At 40.9% G+C, this 25,526-nt stretch overlaps 1 protein-coding gene across 1 annotated transcript in view; it reads left to right on the top strand.

The window, feature by feature from the left end:
- Positions 1 to 25,526, top strand: part of VPS41 (VPS41 subunit of HOPS complex) — a 126,879-nt gene that overhangs the window by 21,026 nt on the left and 80,327 nt on the right. Inside the window, exon 5 of the mRNA XM_063304157.1 lies at positions 7,092 to 7,169. Coding sequence (XP_063160227.1) covers positions 7,092 to 7,169 — 78 coding nt within the window. The remainder of the gene's footprint in view (positions 1 to 7,091; positions 7,170 to 25,526) is intronic.

The following is a 25,526-nucleotide window of genomic DNA, read 5'->3' as shown; positions in this document are numbered from 1 at the left end:
AGGCACTCTGTTTTATACCAAGCAGCAACAAACTTGTTGATATCGTATTTTGAATCCGTTTTTTTAATCTGCATGATGGAATAGCAGCTAAGACCCTTCTGCATTATTTTGAGTATTCTGTGTGCTCATGCAGCACATACCTTTGTGCAGCTTTCACTCAGAGTAGTTTTTTTTCCCCAGGCTGGCTTCCTAATTGTCTCTGTGTCTAAAAGTTGTGACTGTGAAACCAGAGCAGACTGTGTAATTTGCAATGCAAAATTCTCTGTGTTGACCGGGGACTAGTTTGCTAAAAGAGAGATCTGCCATTTTCAAAAAGAGGGGATTGGAAAGTTTCCTAGACTTGTAGAAATAATGTAGTTGCTTGTTGGGAGATTAGGAATTGACCTAGTTTTACCATACAGATGGAGTCATGTTTATAGAGAAAAAGAAACAGCCTTACTGATTGTGTCATGCCTGTAATTGGAGAGGATGGCACCACCACCCACTTTCCTTCTTTCTCTTTTCATGATTTAACCTGTACACACTACCAACTCTGCCCACATTTTCTTCATAGCATTCCCCTTCCAGGTTCCAAGCACCATCTTCCAGCTTGCCTATAACTTGTTATCAGAGGAAAATTGTTCGCAAGCAGTGGTATCTTTATGCAATAACCCAAGGGGTTGCAACCTTGTTCAGTTGGTGGGCACCATCATACAATTTTGCATGAGGTTTTATGTATTTATAACACATACAAACAGTTTTGGTTAATAAGGCCAAAATCACATAAGATCTTGTCTGCAAGCAGACATTTCACAAGATTTCAGCTGTTTTTAATATTGTATTATTATGCTGCTCCTCCTCCATCTCAAAAAGGAGGTTACTGGGAATGCTTGTCATGTGCGCCGTTTCAATGTATTCGATGCATCGTAACGTTTTGCATGTCATTAATTGGATGCGTGTTGCATTTGTCTAGGGAGGATAACGATTATATTTTGGCTTTGCTTTGGAATGTGTTTGTGTTATCTACTGCGCTCAAGGTTACTTTCCCAGGCTAGCAACTCTGACGATTGCTAGCACCTGTGCCGGGCGGGGCTGTTATGAGGGAGGCGGGATACGTTTGAAGCAAGGGTTTAAGTTTGTATTTGGCGCGCTTTTGCTCATTCTCAGCTTTCTCTGTAATTGCTTTTAGTACTCTAATAAATCAGATTTCATTTAGCATCCTCTTGTGAGTCTGAGTATTTGGGGCTGGGGCAATCATTACATAAAGCTGAGAATCTCAGTTCCTAACTCCGCTGGCCCCTGTCCAAGGAAGACAAGCGTCTAACTTGTGAGGGAGAGAGCCCGCGATGACCGAGCCCGAAATCGTGATGATGGAGGAAGGGGAACCGGACTCGACCGTGAGGCCGTCCGGCCGACCGTCCCAAGGAGGGGAGCTGTCCGCCATCAGAGAGGAGGCGAGCTCCGGGTCGGAGAGCGAAGCCGGGGGGCTGAAAACGGCCCCGGAGACCACCGTGAATTCTCCGGGTGAGCTGCTCACCTGGGATGAGACCCGAGGAGATGCCACAGCAGCGGAGGGCCCATCCTGGAGGCAGAGATACCCTTTGTCCCCCAACGTGGTGCAGGTGCAGCCAACGGAGGGCTCACCCACTCCGGATCGAATCAGAGTGCTGGAGTCGAAAATGGATTCGTTGGAGGCTATTCTGAAACAGCTGAGCTTGGATGTAACCTCGATGCGAGAGCTCCGGGAAGAATCCAGCCAGAGGCATTCAACCCCTTCCTCCCAGGGGCTGACCCCGGAACGGCGACGGGTGGTGCGGAGGCGCGAAGGGGACCAGTCGGTCCAGATGGAAATCGCAGCAGCGCCCGGGCGATCGCCCCGGGGCCCCGTGCCGCTCCGAGTCAGGGAAGCACCAGCCGCTGCAGCCCCGGTGGTGGGGCGCAGCCCGGCGGGAGGCGGTATGCGAGACTTCCCTGTCAAGTTTGATGGGGACCCGACCAAACTCTCGTTCTTCCTGACTAATGCGAAAGCTTATATGGAAGAATGGGGGGGGGTTTTCCAATCGGAGAAGGCAAGAATCATCACCATTGCCACCAAACTGAAGGGGAGGGCGGCAGACTGGTATGTCCAGATGTGCCAGTCGGAAGCGCCTGAACTGGAAAATCTCGAGGAGTTCCTCTGGGCGTTGAAGCAACACTTCGAGGACCCCTTAGCAAAGGAGAGAGCAAAGCGAGCCCTGAAGGAACTCAAGCAGGGGTTCCGATCAGTGGCCGATTATGCTTTGGAGTTTAAAGCGCTAGCTGGGAAGGTGGATGACTGGTCCCAAGCAACCATTATCGAGCTCTTCAAAGATGGCTTGAATACCGAGGTGCTGCGCTGGTCCCTGGGGAGGGACGACCCATACACGCTGTATGAGTGGATCCTGCTAGCAGGAAGGGCTGAACATGCCCAAGAGGTCTTTGCCCAGCGGAAGACCGTCAAGTCGGGGCGGGAGATGAAGCCCAGCCGCACATCGACCACCGGGGGAAAACCGGGACAGCGACCCTGGGACGAGGAGCGTGAGAAGCGGTATGCCAAAGGATTGTGCCTGAGATGCGGTAAGGAGGGGCATAGAGTGGCAGCATGCCCGAAGGCAAAGGTGGAGGAACGGCCCAGAAAACCGCCGGCGAAGTCCCCTGCGTTGCCGAGGAAACAGAAAGCTGCGGTGGCTGAGACCGAGGGAGACGATGTGATGTTCTACGAAATTGAAGGGGAGACCGAAATCCCGCAACCGGCGGGAAACGCCAGCCACCTGCTCTAAAGGGCGCCGCTGGGCAGGTGGTAGAAGACGGGCGCGAGCCTCCAGCGGTGAGTGGCACTTACCGCATACTCATGGTGAAATTGAAATTGGGTTCACAAGTCAAGACGGTGGAAGTATGGGCCATGATTGATTCGGGGTGTTCCCGGTGTCTGATGCACCCCGACGTGGTGGCGGCTTTGGAGCTCCCCACTTTTCCCCTACAAAGACCCATCGCATTTACTCAATTGGATGGGTCCATGGCCGGGGGCAAACCGGTCACCCACTTTACAGGGCGGGTAGCCTTGCAACTGGGCAGTCACCAGGAAGGGTTGTCTTTTGTCGTGGCTCCCGTAGGGGGCCCATTGGTGGTGTTGGGGGTACCATGGTTGGTGCAGCAAAACCCCCAAATAAACTGGGTCTACCGGACCATCACATTTAGGGATGGGTTTTATCAAGCGGCAGAGGGGAAGGGTGCCCCAGAGGAGATGGTGGGGGTTGCGGCAGCTGCGACTCCGCCTTACCCGGCCTCTCCTCTGGAGGGCTTGCCGGCCGAGTACAGGATGTTTGCTGATGTATTCGGTGAAAAGGAAGCTGACCAGTTGCCCCCCCATCGAAAGACGGACTGTGCCATAGAACTGCTGCCCAACACTCAATTGCCTAAACCAAAAATTTATTCCATGACGCAAAAGGAACTGACTTTGTTGAGGGAATTTGTGGACAAAAATTTGGCGCGCGGATTCATTGAGCCGGCGAATTCACCCGTGGGGGCGCCGGTTCTTTTCCGCCCAAAAAAGGATGGGACATTGAGACTTTGTACGGACTTCCGCGGATTAAATGCCGTCTCAATTTCCAACAAATATCCCTTGCCATTGATAAAGGACATGTTGTCACATCTGGCCAAAGGCAAGATTTTCTCTAAACTGGATTTAAGAGAAGCCTACTATCGTGTACGAATCAAGGAGGGTGATGAGTGGAAAACTGCATTCAATTGCCCGTTGGGAGCCTTCCAATATAAGGTGTTGCCGTTTGGGTTGGCTGGGGCCCCTGGGGTATTTATGCAATTAATCAATGAAGTTTTGCATGAACATCTGTTTAAAGGTGTACTGGTGTATTTGGATGATGTATTGATTTATACGGAAACCATGAAAGAGCATGTAGCTCTGGTAAAGAAAGTCTTGTGTAAACTCAGATCTGCTGAATTGTATGCAAAGCTATCCAAATGTGCCTTCCATCAGACCCAAATTGACTACTTGGGGTATAGGATTTCTGATAAAGGTATAGAAATGGACCCTGCCAAGGTACAGGCTATCATGGACTGGGAGAGTCCCCGTACCCGCAGGCAACTTCAAAGTTTCTTGGGGTTCAGCAACTATTACAGATTATTCATAAGGGGGTTCGCTGAGATTGCCTTGCCCCTAACGGACCTGCTTCGAACGAAAGGGGTGGGAGATACTAGGCGAGTCAAGAATCCAGGAGCGTTGTTGAGGTGGACGCCTGCTTGTCAGACGGCGTTTGAGCGGCTGAAAGCAGCTTTCGTCAAAGAGCCCATTTTACAACACCCTGATCCTTCAAAGCCCTTTGTTGTACAGGCTGATGCCTCCGATTATTCTATTGGCGCATTGTTGATGCAAAAAGACGAGGCAGGATGCCTCAAGCCCTGTGCGTATTTATCCCGCAAGTTCTCCGAAACTGAGAGGCGTTGGCATGTTTGGGAAAAGGAGGCATTTGCAGTGAAAGCTGCATTAGAGGCTTGGCGGCATCTGCTGGAAGGGGCTAATCACCCCTTTGAGGTATGGACTGATCATAAAAACTTGGAGGCACTTAGTACCCCTCGAAAACTGAGCCCTAAACAGGTTCGTTGGGCTCAATTTTTCAATCGATTCAATTTTCAGTTCAAATTTATTCCAGGGAAAAAGAACTTCTTGGCTGATGCCTTGTCAAGGCAACCTCAAGACTCTGGGGCGGCGCCAGATGTGGTGAGCACCCTATGGTCGGCGCCCCAATTGGGCATGCAAGCTGTGACGCGTAGCCAAACGCGCGCGCAACAACCGCCCACCACAAGCGCTGCTCAGCCAAGCTCTTTGTCAATTCCCTCCCAATTGCAACAAAAGTTTTTAAAAGAATTAAAAACGGATACTTGGTTGCTGGCGAATAAAGACAATGTTACTTTTGACAGAGGCTTCGCTTGGAAGTCCGACCGCCTCTACGTTCCTGAAAGCCTCCGAAAAGACGTGTTAACACGTTCACACGATGACAAACTCGCGGGTCACTTCGGTTTTGTAAAAACCTTGCACCTCGTTCGGAGGCAATTCTGGTGGCCCACATTACGTAAAGATGTCAAAGACTACATTGCTTCCTGCTCTGTTTGTGCAATGTCCAAACGCAAGGTGGGCAAGCCCCAAGGGCTGTTGCAGCCGGTAGCAGCCCCCTCTTCCCCTTGGGAAGAAATCTCCATGGATTTTATTGTAGAGCTACCACCCAGCCAACGCAAAACGGTCATTTGGGTGGTCAAAGATTATTTCTCCAAACAAGCCCACTTTATTCCCTGCGTGTCCATTCCGTCAGCGCGTCAATTAGCCCGCCTATTCCTTGTACACATGTACAGGCTACACGGATGTCCCTCCCGCTTGATTTCAGACAGAGGTACACAATTTACCTCCCAGTTTTGGCGGGCGTTTCTCAAGCTGTTAGGCACGAAGCAAGCCCTCTCCACGGCTTGGCATCCTCAAACGGACGGGGCCACTGAGGCGGTTAACTCCACTCTTGAGCAGTACCTGCGCGCTTTTGTGAATTATCAGCAGGACAATTGGGTAGACCTTCTACCGTTTGCTGAAGTGGCTTACAACAATGCCGTGCATCAAAGCACTGGACAGACCCCGTTTCGGGTGGCTCTGGGTAAAGACTTTGTTCCTATCACTGATCTCCCACAACCTCCTGCAGGTGCGGTCACTACAGATGATTGGTCAACACAACTGGCTGACTCTTGGCCAATGATTCAAAATGCATTGGCTGATGCTCAAGCGGATTATAAATTGTATGCTGATCGGAAGCGGGCCCCCCAACCTGCATTCCAAGTTGGGGACTCAGTATACCTTTCTACCAAGTTTATCAAGTCATCACAACCTTCCAAGAAACTTGCACCTAAGTTTGTGGGTCCTTTCCCAATTGTAGCTCAGATCAACCCTGTGACTTTTAAACTTGATTTGCCTCATAACCTGAAACGCTTACACCCTGTTTTTCATTGCAGCTTACTCAAACCGACTATTCCTTCTGATCGTTGGCATCGGCAACCTCCACCTCCCACCCCCATCATGATTGATGGTCAGCGACACTTTGAAGTTAAAGAAATTTTGGACTCTAGACGCCTTCGCAATACTTTGCAATATTTAGTTCGTTGGAAGCATTTCCCTCATCCTGAGTGGGTCGCTGCATCAGATGTGGCTTCCCCGGTTTTAGTGGCCCGTTTCCACTCCGCTTATCCCTCGAAACCAGGTCCCTAGGGGTATTTTTGGAGGGCGGTATGTCATGTGCGCCGTTTCAATGTATTCGATGCATCGTAACGTTTCGCATGTCATTAATTGGATGCGTGTTGCATTTGTCTAGGGAGGATGGGAACGATTATATTTTGGCTTTGCTTTGGAATGTGTTTGTGTTATCTACTGCGCTCAAGGTTACTTTCCCAGGCTAGCAACTCTGACGATTGCTAGCACCTGTGCCGGGCGGGGCTGTTATGAGGGAGGCGGGATACGTTTGAAGCAAGGGTTTAAGTTTGTATTTGGCGCGCTTTTGCTCATTCTCAGCTTTCTCTGTAATTGCTTTTAGTACTCTAATAAATCAGATTTCATTTAGCATCCTCTTGTGAGTCTGAGTATTTGGGGCTGGGGCAATCATTACAATGCTCTAGTGTTGTCATCACTGTCATGGTGCCATGCTGTCAGTCCCTCTGGTAATCTGAATATTGCTCTGAAGGTTAAAGATCAAAAGCCACAAAGAGCCAGAAGGAGAACTGGCTTTTCTGTTGCTGAGTTTTCTAGTAATTGAATGTTTCATTTCTGTCTATTTTTTTTAAACTGGTCAAGAACACAATAAGTGACAGTTTTAAGTTTTTACAGTTTCACTCTCAAGTATATGCTTTATCTTAAAGCCCCTGTTTCAGATGTCATTTGTGTTTTACTCTTACAGTCTTTGAGTAGGTTGTAGGAATGTTATTGCATGGTTGATAGCTGATGTGCATTATCACAGTAATATTTAGCACAAAGAAACAGTATGTTGTAATACTCTCCCTGTTTTGTAATTTCACTGGATAATGTCTTTCTCCCATTTTTTCCTCTTTAGTTTTTGGCACTTGGAACACATTATGGCAAAGTTTATTTGTTAGATGTCCAGGGGAACATCACACAAAAGTTTGACATTGTAAGTACAGATTTCTTTACTATAAGACCATTGCAGCCTAAAATGTTGTCTTTAAAATCAATATGATGTTTATAATTAAGTTGTTCTCCTTTATGTTGTAGTTTTATTGTTGCCATGCCATTGGTGTTCGGCAGAACATAATGAAGTTTTGGGTCTTGAATATGGGAACACAAGATTGAATGATTGATCAGTTGATTGATTGCAATCCACATTAATGGCTTTGGGCAGTTTACAAAAAATTCTAAAACCATACAAAAATTCTAACTCTCAATTAAAAGAACTGGGTAAAAAGACAGGATTTAAGCTCTCTCCTAAACTGTAATGAAGGGGGCTTGCTTTTACTCCAGTGACAATTTAGTGTACCGTATTGGTTCACCACAGAAAAATCAGAATTTACTGTTCATATTAGACGTTTCCATGATTGAAATCTCCCCGCCCCTACCCTGGGATCTCAGAATGACTGTACAGCAGAAGGAGGTCCGACAGATAATGGGTGCCTAAGCCATATAAGACTTTTTAAAATTGCTTTTAATTCATAACAAAGAAAAAAGAAGAATAACAACAAAACACAAAGATAATGATGGAGATACATACATTGTCAGAGAGAGAAGAAGGAAAAAAACACATAAAAAGTACTTTAACCAAAAAGTGAAATAAATACAACAAAGAAAAAAACCCTGTTAATATATTATAACAGTAAACAATTACAATTCTATATATACTTATCTAATGCAAATATTATTCAAGTACATATAGATTTCTAATACATTTATCTGACTATCATGTTTTTTTTAACTACTATATTTTGTATAAATGAGTCCCATATTTCATTATACTTGTCCATACAAAGTCTACATCTATAGGCAGTCCGCTCATAAGTAGCAAGGGTAGTCAGGTCTTCGATCCATTGAATAATAAGCCATGTAAGACTTTATATGCCAAAGTGAGCACCTTGAACTGAACTCAGAAAATCTCAGCCCTATAAGATGGGCCAGACTAATAAACCAGTGCTGTATAGGTCAGGACTATGTTTATTGTCACAGCTACAGTAACAGAATCTTGCAAGTCTGAATGTGCTTCCCCCTCCCTCCCTTTAACTCCATGTGAACTTGGGAGGGGCTTGTCTGAGACGTTTTCTCAAGTTATTTTCTTGGCCCAGGCCCAAGCCCTGCTTATCTGACTGTTGCCTTGGTAGCAGCTCTTCCTTCTGTCCTTCAAGACCATTCCCTATGTCCTCTGCAGGAAAAACAACAACAACTGGTAGTCAGTGGAGCTGTTTCAACACAGGGGCTCCTATGGAACCCCCAAAGGTTTCTACTAGCCACCCATTCTAACACATTTTAGGCCAGCTGCAACTTCCAGACTTATTTAGGAGCCACCTGATGAGGAATGCATTCTGAAAATGAATGTTGACATCATTCATTCATTCATTCAGTTTGTTTAGCCACCCTTCTCACATTTATGACTCTGGGTGGCTTAAAATTACCAACACGTATCTCTGAATTCAAGATTTTTTTGTTCAGGTAGGTGTGCAATCAGCTGAAGCTGATAAAAGGACCCCCTGGCTACTATTGTGTGGTTGTGTAGTAGCAGTGCCGGAACCAAGACAACCTCCGCACTATGAACATGCTGTATAAAGGAGAATGCATCCCCATCCAAAACACCATATCAGCTGAGTCCTGGAACTGGCCAGAATTGCATTGTCTTTGAATTCAGCTTTAATTTGTTCTCCCATATCCTGTCCTTCCCTGTCTGGAGACATGCAAAAATCCTTGAAATATTCACTGTATGCTGACTAGGAAAGGGCATTCAACTGACCTCATGTAGTTCTCGACTTATCACCACAGTTGGGACTGGAACTTTGGCCACTAAATGATGCAGTCGTTAAGTGAGGCACCACATGACCATGCCCGATTTTACCACTTTTTATGCCATGGTCGTTAAGCAAATCACATGGTTGTTAAGTGAATCCAGCTTCCATTGATTTTGCTTGTCAGAAGCTGGCTGCAAAGGTCACAAATGGTGATCATGTGACCCTGGGACAGTGCAACTGTTGTAAATACATGCTGTTTGCCAAGTGCCTGAATTTTGATCACGTGACTATGGGGTCACTCTAAGGGTTGTAAGTGTGAGGACCTGTCATAAGTCACTTTTTTCAGTGCTGTCATAACTTCCAACAGTTGCTAAACTATTGGTTGTAAATTGAGGAGTACCTGTATTATCAATATACATTAAGGCAATGAGTTCCAAACCTGTGAATGATCATTCCTAGAAACTCCACATAGAGATTAGATAAGGTTGTTTCTTTGCAAACTCCAGGTCTGAATCCAGACTGAAATGTGTCTATTTAAGTAGCTTCCTCCATGAGTTCCTGGAGCTGCAGTACCATTACACAGATACTATAAATCAGAGCCACAGACATCTTAGGCATGATAGCACCCAAAGTAGTATCAAACTCAACATGAATTCAAGAGATTTGATGGTAAGCAACTATGCAAATTACTTAAAGTAGCACTCAGATAATACCAGGAAGGCAGCTGCAGCCTCAAAGGATTTCATCATCTGCCCAACATCAACATTCCTAAAGATTTTCTGCTGACACAATCAGAAGAGGAGACCATAGCTGCTTTTTCCAGATTTTGTGATGGCAATTATATACTTGTTCGGCTTCCCCAGCAAGGACTCAGCAGTAAATCACTTGTCACCAGACAGTTCACACCTTTGTTCAACTTTTAAACATATTTTGGCAGAAGGTGTACAGACTCAAACTTTGTTGCATACAAGAATCAAACTATAAACAGCAGTTGGTTGATTACTGTGGTGCCAAGAGTCAGGGACTATTATACAGTATTCTCTCAAGAATTTAAATTTAAGAGTTCTGGGGAAGAAATGGCAAACTGAAGACATCCCCATCCAAAACAGCGTATCAGCTGAGTCCTGGAATTGATCACAATTGCATTGTCTTTGAATTCAGCTTTAATTTGTTCTCCTGTATCCAGTCCTTTCCTGTCTGGAGACATGCAGAAATCTTTGAAACATCCATTATATCTATGCTGACCACAGCGGAATGAACAGCTGGTGAATAGACTGGCTCTTTGTAATTCCTCTCTGGACAAGGAGAAGACTTGAGATCATCCACAAGTGCTCCAGACAGTTGCTCCTCATGAGGAGACTGCAAGACATTGGTCTCTGGCAGGTTTAGAGCTCTGGGACCCAAGAGAATAGCCATCTTGCTCAAACCATGGTTGGCACCTTTAAAAGGACACTGGGTTTGCATACTTCCTTTTCTAATCACTTTCAGAAATTGCTTGTTAACTGCTTTTCAGCTATTAGGAACCTTTGGATTGTCAAATTTGAGAACACTAGGTGAATTTCTTTCAATCCTTAGAGAAAGAAGTTTTAAATACAAGTTTAAGGAGTGTGTGTGTAGATAGATAGATAGATAGATAGATAGATAGATAGATAGATAGATAGATAGATAGATAGATAGATATGGAATAAACAGCAAAAGGGTGATTAGAACTTTAATTTTGGAAAGTTACAAATGGACTAAGGGTCCAGATGGATTTGAAATAAGATTTTGGAATTAATTATAAGAATCCTTCCCATTTGTTTTGAATTCTTTTAAAAAAAACATGATAGGATGGGACTTTGAAGGTTGGATACTAGAGGGAACTATAAGGAACTAAAGATTACAGTTAAAAAACACTTATATTCCACTTACAAACACAAAATGAAATGAAGCAATATATTTTAACATTGGACATATTGAAGGATATTTTTGAACAATGGACCCAGAACGTAATTTTAAGAGTGTTTGCCTCTATAGATAGACTGTGCTTAAAAGATGCTATGGAACAGGAACAAGTATTACCTGACAAGTTTGAGACTGATCTGAAAGTGGATTTAAAAATGACAGGCTACAAGAATGATATGGAAAAAGATGCTACGCTGGACATAAAAAAGAAACTGACTGATGTCTTAATAATTAAAAGGGATATACAAATAACAAATGAAGAGAGTGACCTGGATAATTTTCCTATTTTGGATTTACAAAAGATGCTTGTTAAAGCTTGTGAAGAATTTTGTGAGAGGGGACAAAGAAAAAATGAAAAGAAATTAAGTTCTAGGACATTATTTGGAGGGACTAAAGATCAAGAATGTTAAAAGTAAAAGAAAGGAGTATAAAATTGGTTATTTGATCAAGGTTAAAATAACGTTATCTTTGGTAACCCTTTTGCTGACATGGGATCTGAAATGATGAGGTTTTAAGGATTTTTTTTTATATATAAGATGAGATATGGGAAGAAAATATCGTTTTTTGTATTTTAAGAGAAGGTGATAAGTTTCTAAAATTGTTTATACTTGTGATGAAGGGGAAATCATGTCTTTATATATTTTCTTTACTATATTCTTATTTTTTCTTTCTTTTCTATTTTTCTATTTTTTTCTTTTCTGCACCCTCTATTTTTTCTTTATATTCTTTTTTTTTATTTGTATTAGTTTTTACTGGTACAATTGTAATTTTTACTAAAATTATTATAAAAAAGGAATTTAAGTTGTCTTGCTCCTATCTCTCTGAATTAACAGATACGGGGTGTGGTACTCAATAGCCTTGAACCTTGGAGGTTGTGGTATGTTTACCTAAAGCTGTCTCTTGAGTGCTTGTTCTTGCTTTGTCAGCCTCAGTTCCTATACCTATGTCTTACTGGACTCATCCTTTGATTTGTGCCAGAGTCTTTCAAGCTGTCATGCTTCTTTACACATAAGTGCTCTCTATACTGCTGGGAGCTACGAATTCTAATGCAGGACGAGAGATGTTTCAAAGCCACCATATCAAGTACCTAGGAGGGTTTGTTATTCCATGTTTCAGCAACATTGCTGATAGGGCAGACAGTCAGATTTGAGAAAACATATCCCAAACCTGCTTGGAATCCATCTGGATCCATTACCATTCAGAGGTAGATGAACCCAAACTGGTCCCCACACTTGCTGTAGTAGCCCAACTTTCATCAGGAAGTCATCCATCTAGGGCAGGGGCACCAATACTGGGACCCCCATGTACTGATCTCTCTCCACTAAAAACAAAACAATTCCCTAGACTGAGGATGTGATCAGCCTCATGAATAGATTCTGAGAATTTTGTCCATATTTGCATGGAAGAATAATTGTACAGCTCCCCAAATCTGAGACAGAACTTCCTTCCAGGTCCAAGCCATTTCTGAAAGAAGATGGACTTCTGAACATGGCCTAGTTCATCAGCTTGTAATAGTAAAGCAACAGAAAACAGACTTAAATGGCAAAATCTAACATTTTGTGAAAAGGCTTTGACTCATGTGGCAATGTTTTGCCCTTTCTCTTTCAGACATTCTGATCCCTCAGTTCTCTGGAGTAAATTTAAAGGTGGGGATGGGGACTGCAGAGAAGAGAAGGGGATAATCCTCCTTTGGGATCCACTGGAAAATGCTATTCCCCTCAATGGATGGATAATTGGATACCACCCAATAAGTGTAACTGCAAATAGAAATATATAATTTATAATAGAGGTTATATGGTGTTGTGTTTAATAAATGAACAGTAGGCTGGATCCAAACTAAGGCTATGATCCTGAAACCAGTGGAAATAAGCTCCACTGAACACAGCTAGACTGATTTCTGAGTACATAAATAAAATTGGGTTAGAGTCCAACCTTATTTGACTGTAATACTATTATTAAGTATTTTCACAAAAATTTCTCATTAAAAACTAGTCTAAAAATCACGAGTAGAGTCATCATAAAGTGCTTTTTCATGCACTTTACACCCTATTGCACAAGGAGATAATAGTCATTTGTATGGTTATAATTAGGAAAGTTCATCTGCATCTTTTGGATGCTTCTGGCCCCTATATCCTTACACTGTTGATTGTTAATGTGCATCCTATCATATGGAGATGCCAAAAGTAATTGAAAATTGACTGAGTGCCTTTCTACTTCAGTTTATCTACTGCAAATATATAAAGCTAATATTTTATGTGAATGTCCTGAAGCATGGTCTCTTAAGGGATTGTATTGATTGAAGGAGAAGATTTTTTTATTGTTTATTGTAGCTTCTTGGGATCCTAGAAAAAACCGCATTGCAGGATTTATGTAAAGTCATATTCCGAGACATAAAATATACCATATGTGAGTTTTTTTGCTGAAGAATACACACAACACAGTCATGTGTAGGATGATCAGATATACAGTTGGGCAGATGGTTCTGAAACAATTGTCTGTTCTTGTCAAAATATCTTGACAGAACATGTGTTCTGAAGCTGAAATAGTAATCTTTCACAGGAAAGGTGAGAGGCTATTTAAAAAAAATACACCATTTTTGCATGTAACTCAGGCCTTAGAAACAATCTTTTTCAGGAAATTTTCATGCACAGTTTTAGTATGTTTGACAGTATCTGATATTAGTGAAAGCCATGTTGCTGGTATTCTGGTTTTTCATGTTTGAAGCATATGTCGTATCTATAAGTGTATTCTGTGGGGTTCTTATACCAAATGGGAGGTCTCTGTGAACAGGTATTCCCACAGTTTTGATTCCAGAACTTTAATAGGTAATCCCAATAAAAAGAATGTATCTTTTCCTGTAAGAGCCCTGAAACTGATAGGAACTGCTGGTTGGAACTGCTCATTTGAGCTGTGTAAACTTGATCTGCTCCTGACTCTTCCCCGCTGCCCCCTATCAATAAGCAGAATACATAGTTTCTTGCTAATTACTATAAAATCAGGTCAGCAAGTACCTTGTAAATAGTGAGTTAATAAAAGTGGTTTTCAAGGTTTATCTGTGTCCTGCCTGTGTCTTTCACTACCCCTAAAATTATTCTCTATTGAACCTATGGCACAGTGCTCTTCAGTTAGTTTTTGACTGCCAAAGCGGTAGCACTTTTTTCTTGAGCTGATCGTCCTGCTTTACTGGAATTCTTTATTTTCCCTTCTGATTTTTAATTTATGCTTTTCAGTTGTTTTCAAAACCCTTCAGAGTTCACCCCCCCCCCCTTCAGGAAACCTTGTTCTTCCATTATAGGCTTCCAGCCTTCAGCCTCATTTTCTGAGTGCCAGCATTGTAGGAACAAACTCCCCCACAACCCTTGTGGGTATAAATAGCACATTTTTCTCCATTGGTAAATGCCAAACAATAGACAATAATTTATGAGCCTCTATCTGGAAACAAGCTTTAAAGGTGGCAGACAAGAGTTTTCATCTTGATATGACATGACAGCTTTTGCAAGATTCTTCTCTCCTCCTAGATACTAATGTTGCAGCTGAGTTTCAGCCCAGCATGGCTGAAAGACTGAGCCCAAAGATCGCTGTGTTCTTCTCAGTTAGGACTGCATCTGCTAAGGCCACTTAATCTCAGATTTTGTCTATAGCCATTGAACCACAGAACTCCAGTGGAACTCACGCTGATCTCTCTGAAACAGCATTTAATCCATCACACCCTCTTCGTCCAGGTAATCCATTCAAAGGTGGGACCCCAGTTTCTGGAGATTCCTTCCTTTTGAATTGGAATAGACTCCTCTTTTACATGTTTTTAATCATTTCTCTGCTGAACAGAAACGTAGCAAAGATCATAAAGGATTTGACTAATTCTGTTCTGCACCCATGTTGTTCCATTTAGCTCATCAGAAGTAGCTCAGTCTTCTAAACCATCCTCAAATCCTTGCATCTACCATGAACTAATCTTTCACCTATACTCAATTTCTTCCACTTTTCATCTTGGGTGATTTGATTCCAGAACCACTCTCGGAGTAGCAGAGCAAATTATATTGCCTTCTAAGATGTTAAATAGGTAAATAGATGTATTTTGAAATCTTCACATGGGGACAGCAATTTAACCTCATGCAATATCTAGTCTGTCATGTTTTGGCCTTATGTTGGAAACTAGGAGATTTGGTCTCTTTTGAATAAAGTTCTATGTTATAGCTGCCCTTTTTTCTTACACTGGGTGATACTTTTTTTTTTAACTTGCTAGTGAATGATTTCATAAAAGGCTAGAGCATCACTGTCCTCAGAATCTCCACTACTTCTGGACTGGAGCATCTCCTTTGCGTTCTTCATGTTAGTGTCAGTACTCTTGGTTAGCCCATGGCTGCTGCCCTGATTTTCTCCTTTTGTGGAAGGTAGCCTTTCTGATAGCAGTGACATCAGCTCAGTAAGCTGAAGTACTCTATGCCTTAGAAAGAGATCAATGCTTATTTTTCAAAGAGACAAATTGTCCACCCAGATATTTGCAAAATTCCAAAGACAGTCCTTCATCCACTTGAATCAGAACATCATATTATTTATCTTTTCCCAACTTCTTAATACTATTAAAAACATTGCTTCATTTTTTTGGAGGTCCATCAATTTTTATCTGAACCAAATGATACTGTTTCCCCAGGACCAATGTTTTTTGCCTGGCTTCCAAAGCCTGTGAAGGGGAGTTGTATTTTCCCCCACTATTACTCTAAATTGATTGTGTGAACTGTCAAGTATTGCCCTGAGCTGGACAAACAGCTGGGTGGTGTTCTCATCACTCCACAAAAAATGCATTGACAACCATTCTTCTCTGCCTCCCCCTTCATCCAGCACTTTAGACTGGCCTCAGTTCTCAGAGAGCTGCAGCCCTTGAAAAGGCCCTTTTCTCTTCTGTCATCTTAATAGCAACCAAAAAGCTTGTTAGGTATGTGGATCAGAGATGAAGAACTGACCATTTGCCTGTAATGGTAACTATTTAAGTAGTCATTTATTTATTTATTTGCAGGACTTATATGGTCACCTATCTCATTCAATTGACTCTAGGAGGCTCACAACAATCCATTAAGCATAGTTAAAAACAAAGGTACTCTTCCCCTCAGATGCCAAACCAAACATCCTCACAGCTCAACCCCTATCCTAACTCAATGTTTGTGGGAAGAGCCAGGTCTTCACAGCCCTCCGGAAGGCTAAAATGGTAGGGATCCCTTTGATCTCAGGTGGGAGGCTGTTCCAAAGGGCTGGGGTGGCCAACAAAAAGTTGCACCTCTGAGGTCCCATCAGTTGGCAACATTTAAGGGAGGGGACCTGGAGCACACCCACCCTATCTAACCTAGTAGGATGGGCAGATACCCTTAGAGAGAGTAACCTGGCCCTCTGCCATGTATTCTCAGAATTCATCTGTGAATTCGTAGGTGACTTACTTCAGAAGCACTGTGTCAGTTTGGGGAATTAAAGATGTTCAAAGGAGCCACATTTAATTATGTGGTTCATGTGGCAGATGGGACTCCTGCCAATTATGTAAACTGTTAAAAGTTTCTGAATGGGGCTCTGCATGAAGATTTACTATATGTGAACCACAGATGACCTCTCAAGTCATCAAGTAAGTAATGTGCTGTTCCAGTAGAACAGTTGAACAATTATTTCCAGTAGAACATTTGAAGTTGAATGTGTTCCTTACCATGTACTGCCCCAAGCTTTGGACAGTGTGAAGCAACTTCAAAAATAGTTTTCATAAAGCCAGTTGTTCTGCCTTTGTCCTCTGCTTTGAAGATCTAAAGCCACCATGAGGACAAGATCCAAGTGCAAACGAGTTCTACAATGATGAGATAAATGCATGAATAGTTTTTTTCATCAAAGAGACAGTTACCCTTATTAAAATGCATCTGTTTAGTTAACTTAATTTAGGATCCTTTTTATTTAAGGGAAAAGTGAAACAATCTTTTATTTAAAAATGAAATATCAAGGTTCAAAGTGAGGTATGTTGGCAAACCAAATATGACCCATGAAGTAGAACTTGGGAAAATGTTGCTATACCCTTAGCTATGCTGATCATATGCTGATCACTCAGATGTCCTTTTTGTTTTGTTTCTGTCTCACCAACATGGCTGCTACTTTTGTCAGTAACACCTGCTTAAGGTCAACTGATATGTGTTCACAGATCACAACCATTTGACAAACGGGTGCTCTCTTGTATTAGGGTTCAGTGCTTTGAGTGAGATGAAATGTGTCAAATGAGTTGAAAATTATGACTTAAAGGCAATGAGAAGAAAAGCCTGTGAATTCCACTGACAAAGGAGGATGTAGAAGCGATTTACAGGGTATTAATTCCAAATGCCTCTTCATCTTCTCTGGTCCTCAAAGACTGTCTAAAATTTATTAATATAATTATTGCTTCAGCTGACAGCCTTGCAGATTAAAGAGCTGTAGATACAAAAGCTGTACAAACACATTTGGCTAAGTAACAAATCAAACATGCTTTCAGAAGGCAGAGAATTCACATGCTGTTGTCAGATGTTTTAATAAATACTTATTTCAAGCAAATGTGGTAACAAGGCATGGCTTGTGCCAACAAAGTCTTGCACTTTGTTTAGAGAAGAGAATATGCAGACTGCTTTATAAACAAGGTGATGTGTGTGTGTTTATTTCTATTTTGTGGTTTGATCATACTTGAGCAAAATTGTTTATTTTAAACATCTAATGTTTTAAAGCATTATTCTGTAGATTGGAGGAAATTGAAATCTTTATAACATGCAACTCTTTTTGGCAAATAAGGGAAATACCTTTCAAGACCAAGATTTTTATTTTTAAATACAGTACCTGGTAGCTTTGAGGACTTTGCTTAATCAGAATTGGTGTGGGGGGGAAGGGTTGAAGTAATCATGTTGTCAATTTGTAAAACTAGAAACCATGAAACTTAGAGGTAGTTTATTTCTGTTGTACTTTTTAAATTTAATATGTAAAAACATACTAAGAATCCTAGATTAGACTAAAAGTCCATTGGTTCCAGCTTTCAATGATGCATTTGAAAAGCAGAATAGGATGTTTTTTCCTGTTTGGGGGGTTAAGCATGAGCTATCAAAATTGTTATGCCTGTGGGAGTTTTCGTTTATTCTAATGGTTGTGACAAGCCCAAACTTTATAAATCTGCTCAGCCTCCTTTCACCATATGGGTGGTCACATACCAGATCTGGTTTTTCCCTCAGGGCAGTTGCAGCAATGAGATCTGGAGGTGAAGGTTATTGCCATCAGTCTTCTGTGATGGTTAGTTCACTCTCTGGTTGCTTTTTGGCTTGCGGGTGTTCTCTCCCACCCCCCACCCCCCACCCCGGAGGTTGAACCTATCCCATGGTCTGCCCCAGGTGGCTAATGGATCTTGATGGGTTTCAAAGGAAGCTTGTGTTTTTGAAAATCTGGTAAGCAGTTCAACTGAGGCCTTAGTCTCTTCCTGGAATTGATGTGTCTCTCAATGTTTGTCAATCCTTGAGGGGTTCCCTGGTTTTCCAATGAGTTCTGAGAAATTACAAAAAAGGTGCTTAAGGTGATATTGGAGAAGAACAAAGAGTGAGCACTGTAAGAGCTTAAATTGTAGATTGCATTGTAGTTATCAGATGTTGAGAGTAAGAAAATGATCTTGATGGAGAAAGTAGATCTATTACTAAAGCAACAAGAAGGGAAACATTGTTACAGTCCAAACAATGAAGGAGGAATGTGAAAACGTCTCAGACAGGGACCTCCCTAGTTCACATGAGTATAAGAGAGGAAGGAGGTAAAGTGTAATCAGACTTGCAAGATTCTGTTACTATAGCCAATCTGAATAAAAGTAGCTTTAGTCTAAATGCAGAATTGATTTCTTGGTCTGATCTACATCTCGCGGCTGGCATCAGACTTGCAAAACATACTTACTTTTCCAACTATCACCTCTGCAGAAACCCAGCCAGTAGACTTGTTTAAAGTCACCCTTCTGTACTGGGGAGGGAATAGGCACAAGAACATCTACAAGGTCTCTGTGAGAAATATTCTAGGCATCCGATGGATAAAATCCCTTGGACCCACCGATTTAGACTGTGAATGGACAGGTCCAGTCAAATTGAATGAGGCATGGTTTTGACCTGTTATCTGGTGATCCTTTGACTCTTGAAGAAGTGAATAGTGTCTTTGGGACTGTTAATCCAGCTACCTCTTTGTTAGTTCATTGCTGCTCCTGGTTGATTAATGCCCCCAGGGAGGTGACAGTGGTTGGATCCATACAGTGTTCAATTCCTCCCTGAGTGAGGTTATGGTTCTGCCTGCCTTGAAATAGGCGATGGTGTATCTCTTCCTCAAGAAGCCATTGTTGGATCAAATGGTTCTTGACAATTTTTGCCTGTTTCTAGCCTTCCTTATTTTGGACAGGTTGTTGAAAAAGTGGTCAGGTTGCACAGAGGCTCCAGAAGAAATGGATTATCTAGATCTGATTCAGTCAGGTTCCATGGTGGGGCATAGTTTGGAGACAGCACTGATCACACTTGATGACCCCTGGTGAAGCTGGGATATTGATTGAACAACTGTCCTGGCTTTTCTTGATTTTTAAACAGTTTTCAATAACATTGATCATGGTTTCCTTCTGGACCAACCATGGAGATTGGGCATAGGAAACATGCTGTTGTGGTGGTTTTCCTCTTTTTCTCCATGGCTGGTTCCAATTGGTGCTAAGAGAAGGAGTGGTCGAGCCAAATGCCTCCACTTTGTGGGGTGCCTCAAGGCCTGATGCTCTTGCCCCTCTTATTTAACATTTGTGTGAGCTGCTAGGTGAGGTCATTTGTCAACATGGAGTCTAGTATCAGGTGTGCATTCTTTTAAACATTATTCTAAATGTGTCTGCAATCCATTAAAAATTACTTTCAGTTAAGGCCAGTTGAGGTCAGTAGGTAAAGTCCCCTTCCTTTGTAATACATTAATCAAGTGTGTAAAACTCTGAAGAACATGGGTGTTCATAAGGGGATAGGGAGGGGAAGCAAGGAAGAGCAATGTCAACAGGTGTGTAATAACATTATGAAACAGATGCTATGATTTATGTACTTCAGTCAGGCCTTGTCATGCAGTTCAATAATCATAGCATTTATGTAGTGAAGTAATTGCATGCATGCTGTCATTTTGACATCATCACAGTTTGTAATACATCCCACTATCTAAAATATTAATAGCATTTGGCAAAGAAAATCAAGATCAGGAAATCATTCCTGTTTTGAAGAGGTCCATAGTTTTCATTGGCAGGATCCTAGGATTTGGGCCTGTAATCCCCAGATGATTGGCTAGGATTTACCATAAATGTCATTGTAAATTTTTGTTCATGTACTGCCATTAAATAAAGAGAACTTACAGAATGTATTTACAGACAGAATTGTTTCACCTCATTAGGAACTGGAAATATAATGCTGACACTGAATAAATAAATAACCACCCAGAGTCATTTGTCAAGATGGATGGTGAAGAAATGTGATAGATAGATAGATAGATAGATAGATAGATAGATAGATAGATAGATAGAGGGGGATTCTTTTGAAGCCTTTCTGTTTACATTGGTAAGTGGTTCTGTAGTTCAATTTTATTCAGCTATAGATTAATTTCAACTTGTTGGTGTCTACCGGTATCTAAGCCAACCGTTGAATATTATATTTCGAATGTTGAAAATGTTTGTGTAGAATTTACAGTATATTTAGTATTTCATGGATTGCAAGAATGCTAGGCAATAAAAATATGCACATTAATAAACATTTATAATCACAGGATGCCCAGAAAGTTCATACTTCGAAGAATGTTGAAAGGTAAAAGGTCCCCTGTGCAAGCACTGAGTCAAGTCTGACCCTTTGGGGGGATGCCACTTTCGCGACGTTTTCTTGGCAGACTACACTTTTGTAAATAGTTTATTTAGGTATACTACTTTATCTATGACAAACTACTGTATTGTTTCTTTTGTTTTATAGAGCTGGTCTAAACTGTTTATGTTCTGCAGTTACAACCAAGGGACTGCAGCGTATGACTTGGTATAAATGTATACCTAAAACAGCATATTTAAGTACTTATATGGTCTTGAGGGAGATTGTTACAAGTAGGGCTAGTGACTAATTTTTAAGAGGCCCTGGTTTCCTAAATAGATTCCTTTTACATTCTTTGGTCTTCTTTAAGGTATTATATTTGTATCCAAATTTTCTCCTGTTCAGATTACTGAAGAATTTTAGCAATTTGGTGACAAATTATTGGTGATGGTTGTTTAGATTTTCACCTTTTCTATGAAGGATGTTGTTGAGCCATTGATACTAAAAGGAGTGTCCTTGCTTAGATATATTATCCTTTGGTATGTTTCCTGTAGAAGGAGCTCAGCAAACTTAACAAGTTTGGCACAGCCTAGTCTTTAAAGAGAGAGGAAGCTTATTAGATAGATGTGTGTTTGCTAAATCCCAACAACCTTTTAAAAGTATTGTGGGGATTTGGAAAGGATTGGTTTCTAAGAAGTGAATGTACTACTGATTCCCAGAGCTTTTTACATTGCCTTAAGCTGCATTTTGTGCCTGTGCCTACCTTCTTCTTCTTTTTTTTCCTGTGCCTACCATTTTGTTCTGTTGCTTTTTGGCTGTGCATTGGAAATTTTCAAGCCTTGTGAAAACTTCTGCAGAGTAAAAATGAGTTTTATTATTCAACATTTATTTATTTGATTTGTATCCCACTTTTATTTTTGTACAGCTCCAAGTAGCATGCATAACGCTCTCACTTCCTATGTACCTCACAACAATCCTATGAAGTGGGTTGGGCTGAGAGAGCATGACTGGCCCAAAGTCATCCGTCTGGCTTTCATGCCTGAACAGAGGACTAGAACTCACAGTCTCCTGGTTTCTAGTCCAACACCTTAACCATTACACCAGTAATGGGACATAACCAAACTAGCTCTCCCATTAAACCAAACTGACTCTCCCATTAAACCAAACTGACTCTTAAAAAGTTTACCAACTTTTTATGATTTATGTTTTTATATAATTTATACTACCAAACCATAATTTCAAAAATTTATGTCAAAAGTTTCAGTATAACCTTCAGTATAAACCATCACTCTATCCAAATGGGTCTGTGTTATAAAATAAATTCTTTCAAGGGTTTTGTACCTGTAAAAGTCTATCCTGTGCCTTGCTATTAAGAAGTTTCTGTGTTGGAACCTAATGCACATCTTTTCCCCTGTCCAGGTGTTGTCACTGTAGGCAATAGAAAGGAGAACTCAGCAAGGCCTATACCATCTGAAATTACTGGAGGAAATGGGATAGTATAGAGCTTCTACTAAGAACTCTCAGAATGCCTTATGACAGTTGTTCAAATTTTGTTATTGGCCAAGTCAGGTAATTCAAGTTATGACATAGAAGATGGTGCCATCTCAGTTAGTGATCTCATCCAAGGAATTTACTTTTAATTCAAATTCTAGCCTTTCTGAATTTTGACAAAAATAAAAAACTAGGTAGATGACTTCCAATTTCCAGTGTTATTCAAGTCCTAAGAAAGGTTATTGGAAAAAAAAAAGCCAGAACTTCATCACCATAATTTTATAACACCTAACTGACCTTGACTGATCTCAGAAGCTAAATATTGTCCTTGGATAATGCTTTGATTAGGGGCTGCCCAGGGGATTCAGGGCTGTTGATTAGACTGAAAGTAGGGGAGAAAATCTCAGAAGTCAGCAGTGGTGAAACACTTCCGTAATGCTGCCAAGAAAATTGCAAGGGTCAAGTCACCAGATGTGAAGCTCAGCTCGAAGGCATCTTTAACTTTATTTACATTAATAAAATGGAGGGAGGGGAGTGTTACATTCCTTCTTAGAAAATCAAAAGCAAGACAAGACGCATAACACATGACATTAATGATGGATTTGCAGTCGTCTCCTGGCAATAAAAAAAAAAGAGCAAGCATTCTTAAAAGTAAAAAAAAGATACGTTTGGGAGAAATGATGAAAAAAGGATAATCAGAGTTAAGATTCTATTGGTAATGAACTTTGAGTAGCTAATAGCCTTAGTCTTATAGGACACTGAATTAACTTTAAAGTCATACTGAGGTGTATGAATGTTCATTGCTGCATCCTGATAGAATGTTAAGTAATTCAGATGAAATTTGCAGTGACAATTGCATATCCCCCACCATGTATAAAATGTATGTTTTGATTTCTTTGCTCCAAGAATTAACCTTTCATTTCAATTTATTCCTTACTGTATAAGAAAGAAGAAATGAAGGTAAAAATCTCTGTAATAAAATTCCAATGTAAAGAAAAGAAATAAAAATTCTTAAAGCACCAGACTGAAAGCAAGCAGCTGTTACTTGTTTTTTAGACTGTTAAAATGCATTTAAAAATAGGATTGTTATCAGTTAACTATATTACAATGAATAATTCTAGGTATCCTTACTTGAAGGTCTGTGATATCGTTGTGTTCTGTGCAGCTTATTTCTTCATAAATGAGTATAGGATTGCAGTGTTATTTAATAATGGGGGATTTAGTCTGTTAATTGATTTGTCAATTTCATTTGCTCTTGAGTGAAAACATTTATTGAAGGAAGAAAGATGATGCATTCATATATACAGTATATATTGGCGTCCACGTGTGTGCACATGTGTGTTTGTGTGTGTGTGTGTGACAGAGATGTCAGAGATGACATGCTCATGCAAATGCCACAGCTTAGGTACTTGTGTCAGCAATGCTGGCACAAGTACACAGTCATGGCATTTGTGTGATTGTGTGCATGTTGTCATTTTGATGTCATCACCTATTGTTGCAGGAACTGTGTTCATGTACCATAGTAAGCTTAATCTTAGAAAAAGCATATTAGAAGGGATTCATTGTGGAAATAGGCAGCTTGTGGGACTTCTTGTGGTACCTGAAGCCCTTAAACTCATGCTTCTGGAAATCCCAGGCCCCATTCCAAGCTTTATTCTGAATGTGTGAAGCCTAAATTTTCACTGATACCATCTCACATTCTTTACATGCAAAAACTTTACTCCTACCATCTGTAGTTAAATGTATCAGGAGATCTGAAAGGCTTCTGCATGAGTTGCTACTTGTCAAAATACACAGTACTAGATGATAAATTGATCTGTTTGGCTGCAATACTAAATACAAGTCTGCTTTTACCTTCTTGTTCTGTGCAATGGAGATGGAAGGCATCTGCTTCCATTTTAAATTCAATTCAGATTGTTGTTCTGTCCAAACTGGGAGAAATTGTGATTGGTTAAAATAGCCCAGATGCATAGTCCAAATGCATTTGGGCCCTGTATTGCTGGCCAATAGATTTACAGATGAAACTTAAAGTGTGATTTTTAACTTATATAATTTTTATGTCTTGGCATCAGGGCATTTCTTTCAACTAGAATTCACCTGTCCAGTACAAACATCCTGGGGGAGAGCACTTGTAATTCTCCACTACCATGTGACTAGAAATGCTGAAACTAAGAGAAGGTTCTCCTGTCATGGCTGCTGTGGTGTACAAGAGCCTTCTACAAGAATTTAAAATCCAACACTTCTGGCTTTCCAGAAGCAAGTTAAAACAGTTCTTCAGGAGGCTGTTTTCAGTTGTTGATAATAACACAGGAATGGTTTATCTAGCTCTGATGTTAAAGTTACATTAGTATGACTTTAACTGCTTTATTTATTTATTTATTATATTTCTTCCCCGCCCATCTCATATTACAACAACTCTATGTTATATATTAACTATTATAGTGCAATTAACATTTTATGTTTGTACATTGCTGAGGGTTGTATGAGTATGGAGGATAAAAATCCAATATATTTATGTATGTATGTATGTATGTATGTATGTATGTATGTATGGCTGATGATGTATTGTTCACCAGACTAATAAACCTTGCCTTAATGGTACAAAATCCAAGCTCTGTTAGAGAAAATCTATTGTACAGCCAATGCAGATTTGCTTTGAACAAGCAAAGTATTATATATCCTATTTGGATATATAACACTTTGTGCATAACTCATGCTGGAATTAATTTAATTTAATTTTTTAGAAGATTTCAAAAAATAATACTTGGAGTATAAAATAAGCAGGTCCCACCTGAACTGACGTCTCCTTGGTTATTAGCCGTGATTAGAAAGTATAAATTGCACAGGAAACTTTTTTGAATGTTTAGAATTCTGGCTCACTAAGATTGCTTCTCCCCTGCAATTGGAGTCCACTCTAGCCTAAATGGTTGTTATTCATCCTGCCTTCCATCCATGGGGACGCAGCATTTGTGGAAGAATCAATTATTCATTTGTTAGTCAGAAGAGTTTTACAAATTATACATTAGCAGATTGATTTCTCAGGTTCACTGTTGAGGGGCTGAACCTATAAGGTGAGATGATGATGAGCGTCAAGGGAAAAGAAGTTGCCACACAGTTAAAAGAGGTTCTTTGGCCATGAATTTATCCCTAATTGAAGAGCTGACATAATCCATACTAAGTGTATTTATTTCAAGCATTTTACATTAGGTAATTGATTATTACAAAGGCTGTATTTTGCAGGTGGCAGATTTTCTTCAAATAAAGGATTTTGCAGAAAGTTTTTCTTATAAGGTACTTAACAGTCTC

Source organism: Candoia aspera, chromosome 4 (assembly GCF_035149785.1).
Source record: "Candoia aspera isolate rCanAsp1 chromosome 4, rCanAsp1.hap2, whole genome shotgun sequence".
In the NCBI taxonomy this organism is placed as follows: Eukaryota; Metazoa; Chordata; class Lepidosauria; order Squamata; family Boidae; genus Candoia; species Candoia aspera.
Note: the sequence above shows the minus strand (reverse complement) of the source record. Positions and strands in the feature narration are given on the sequence as shown.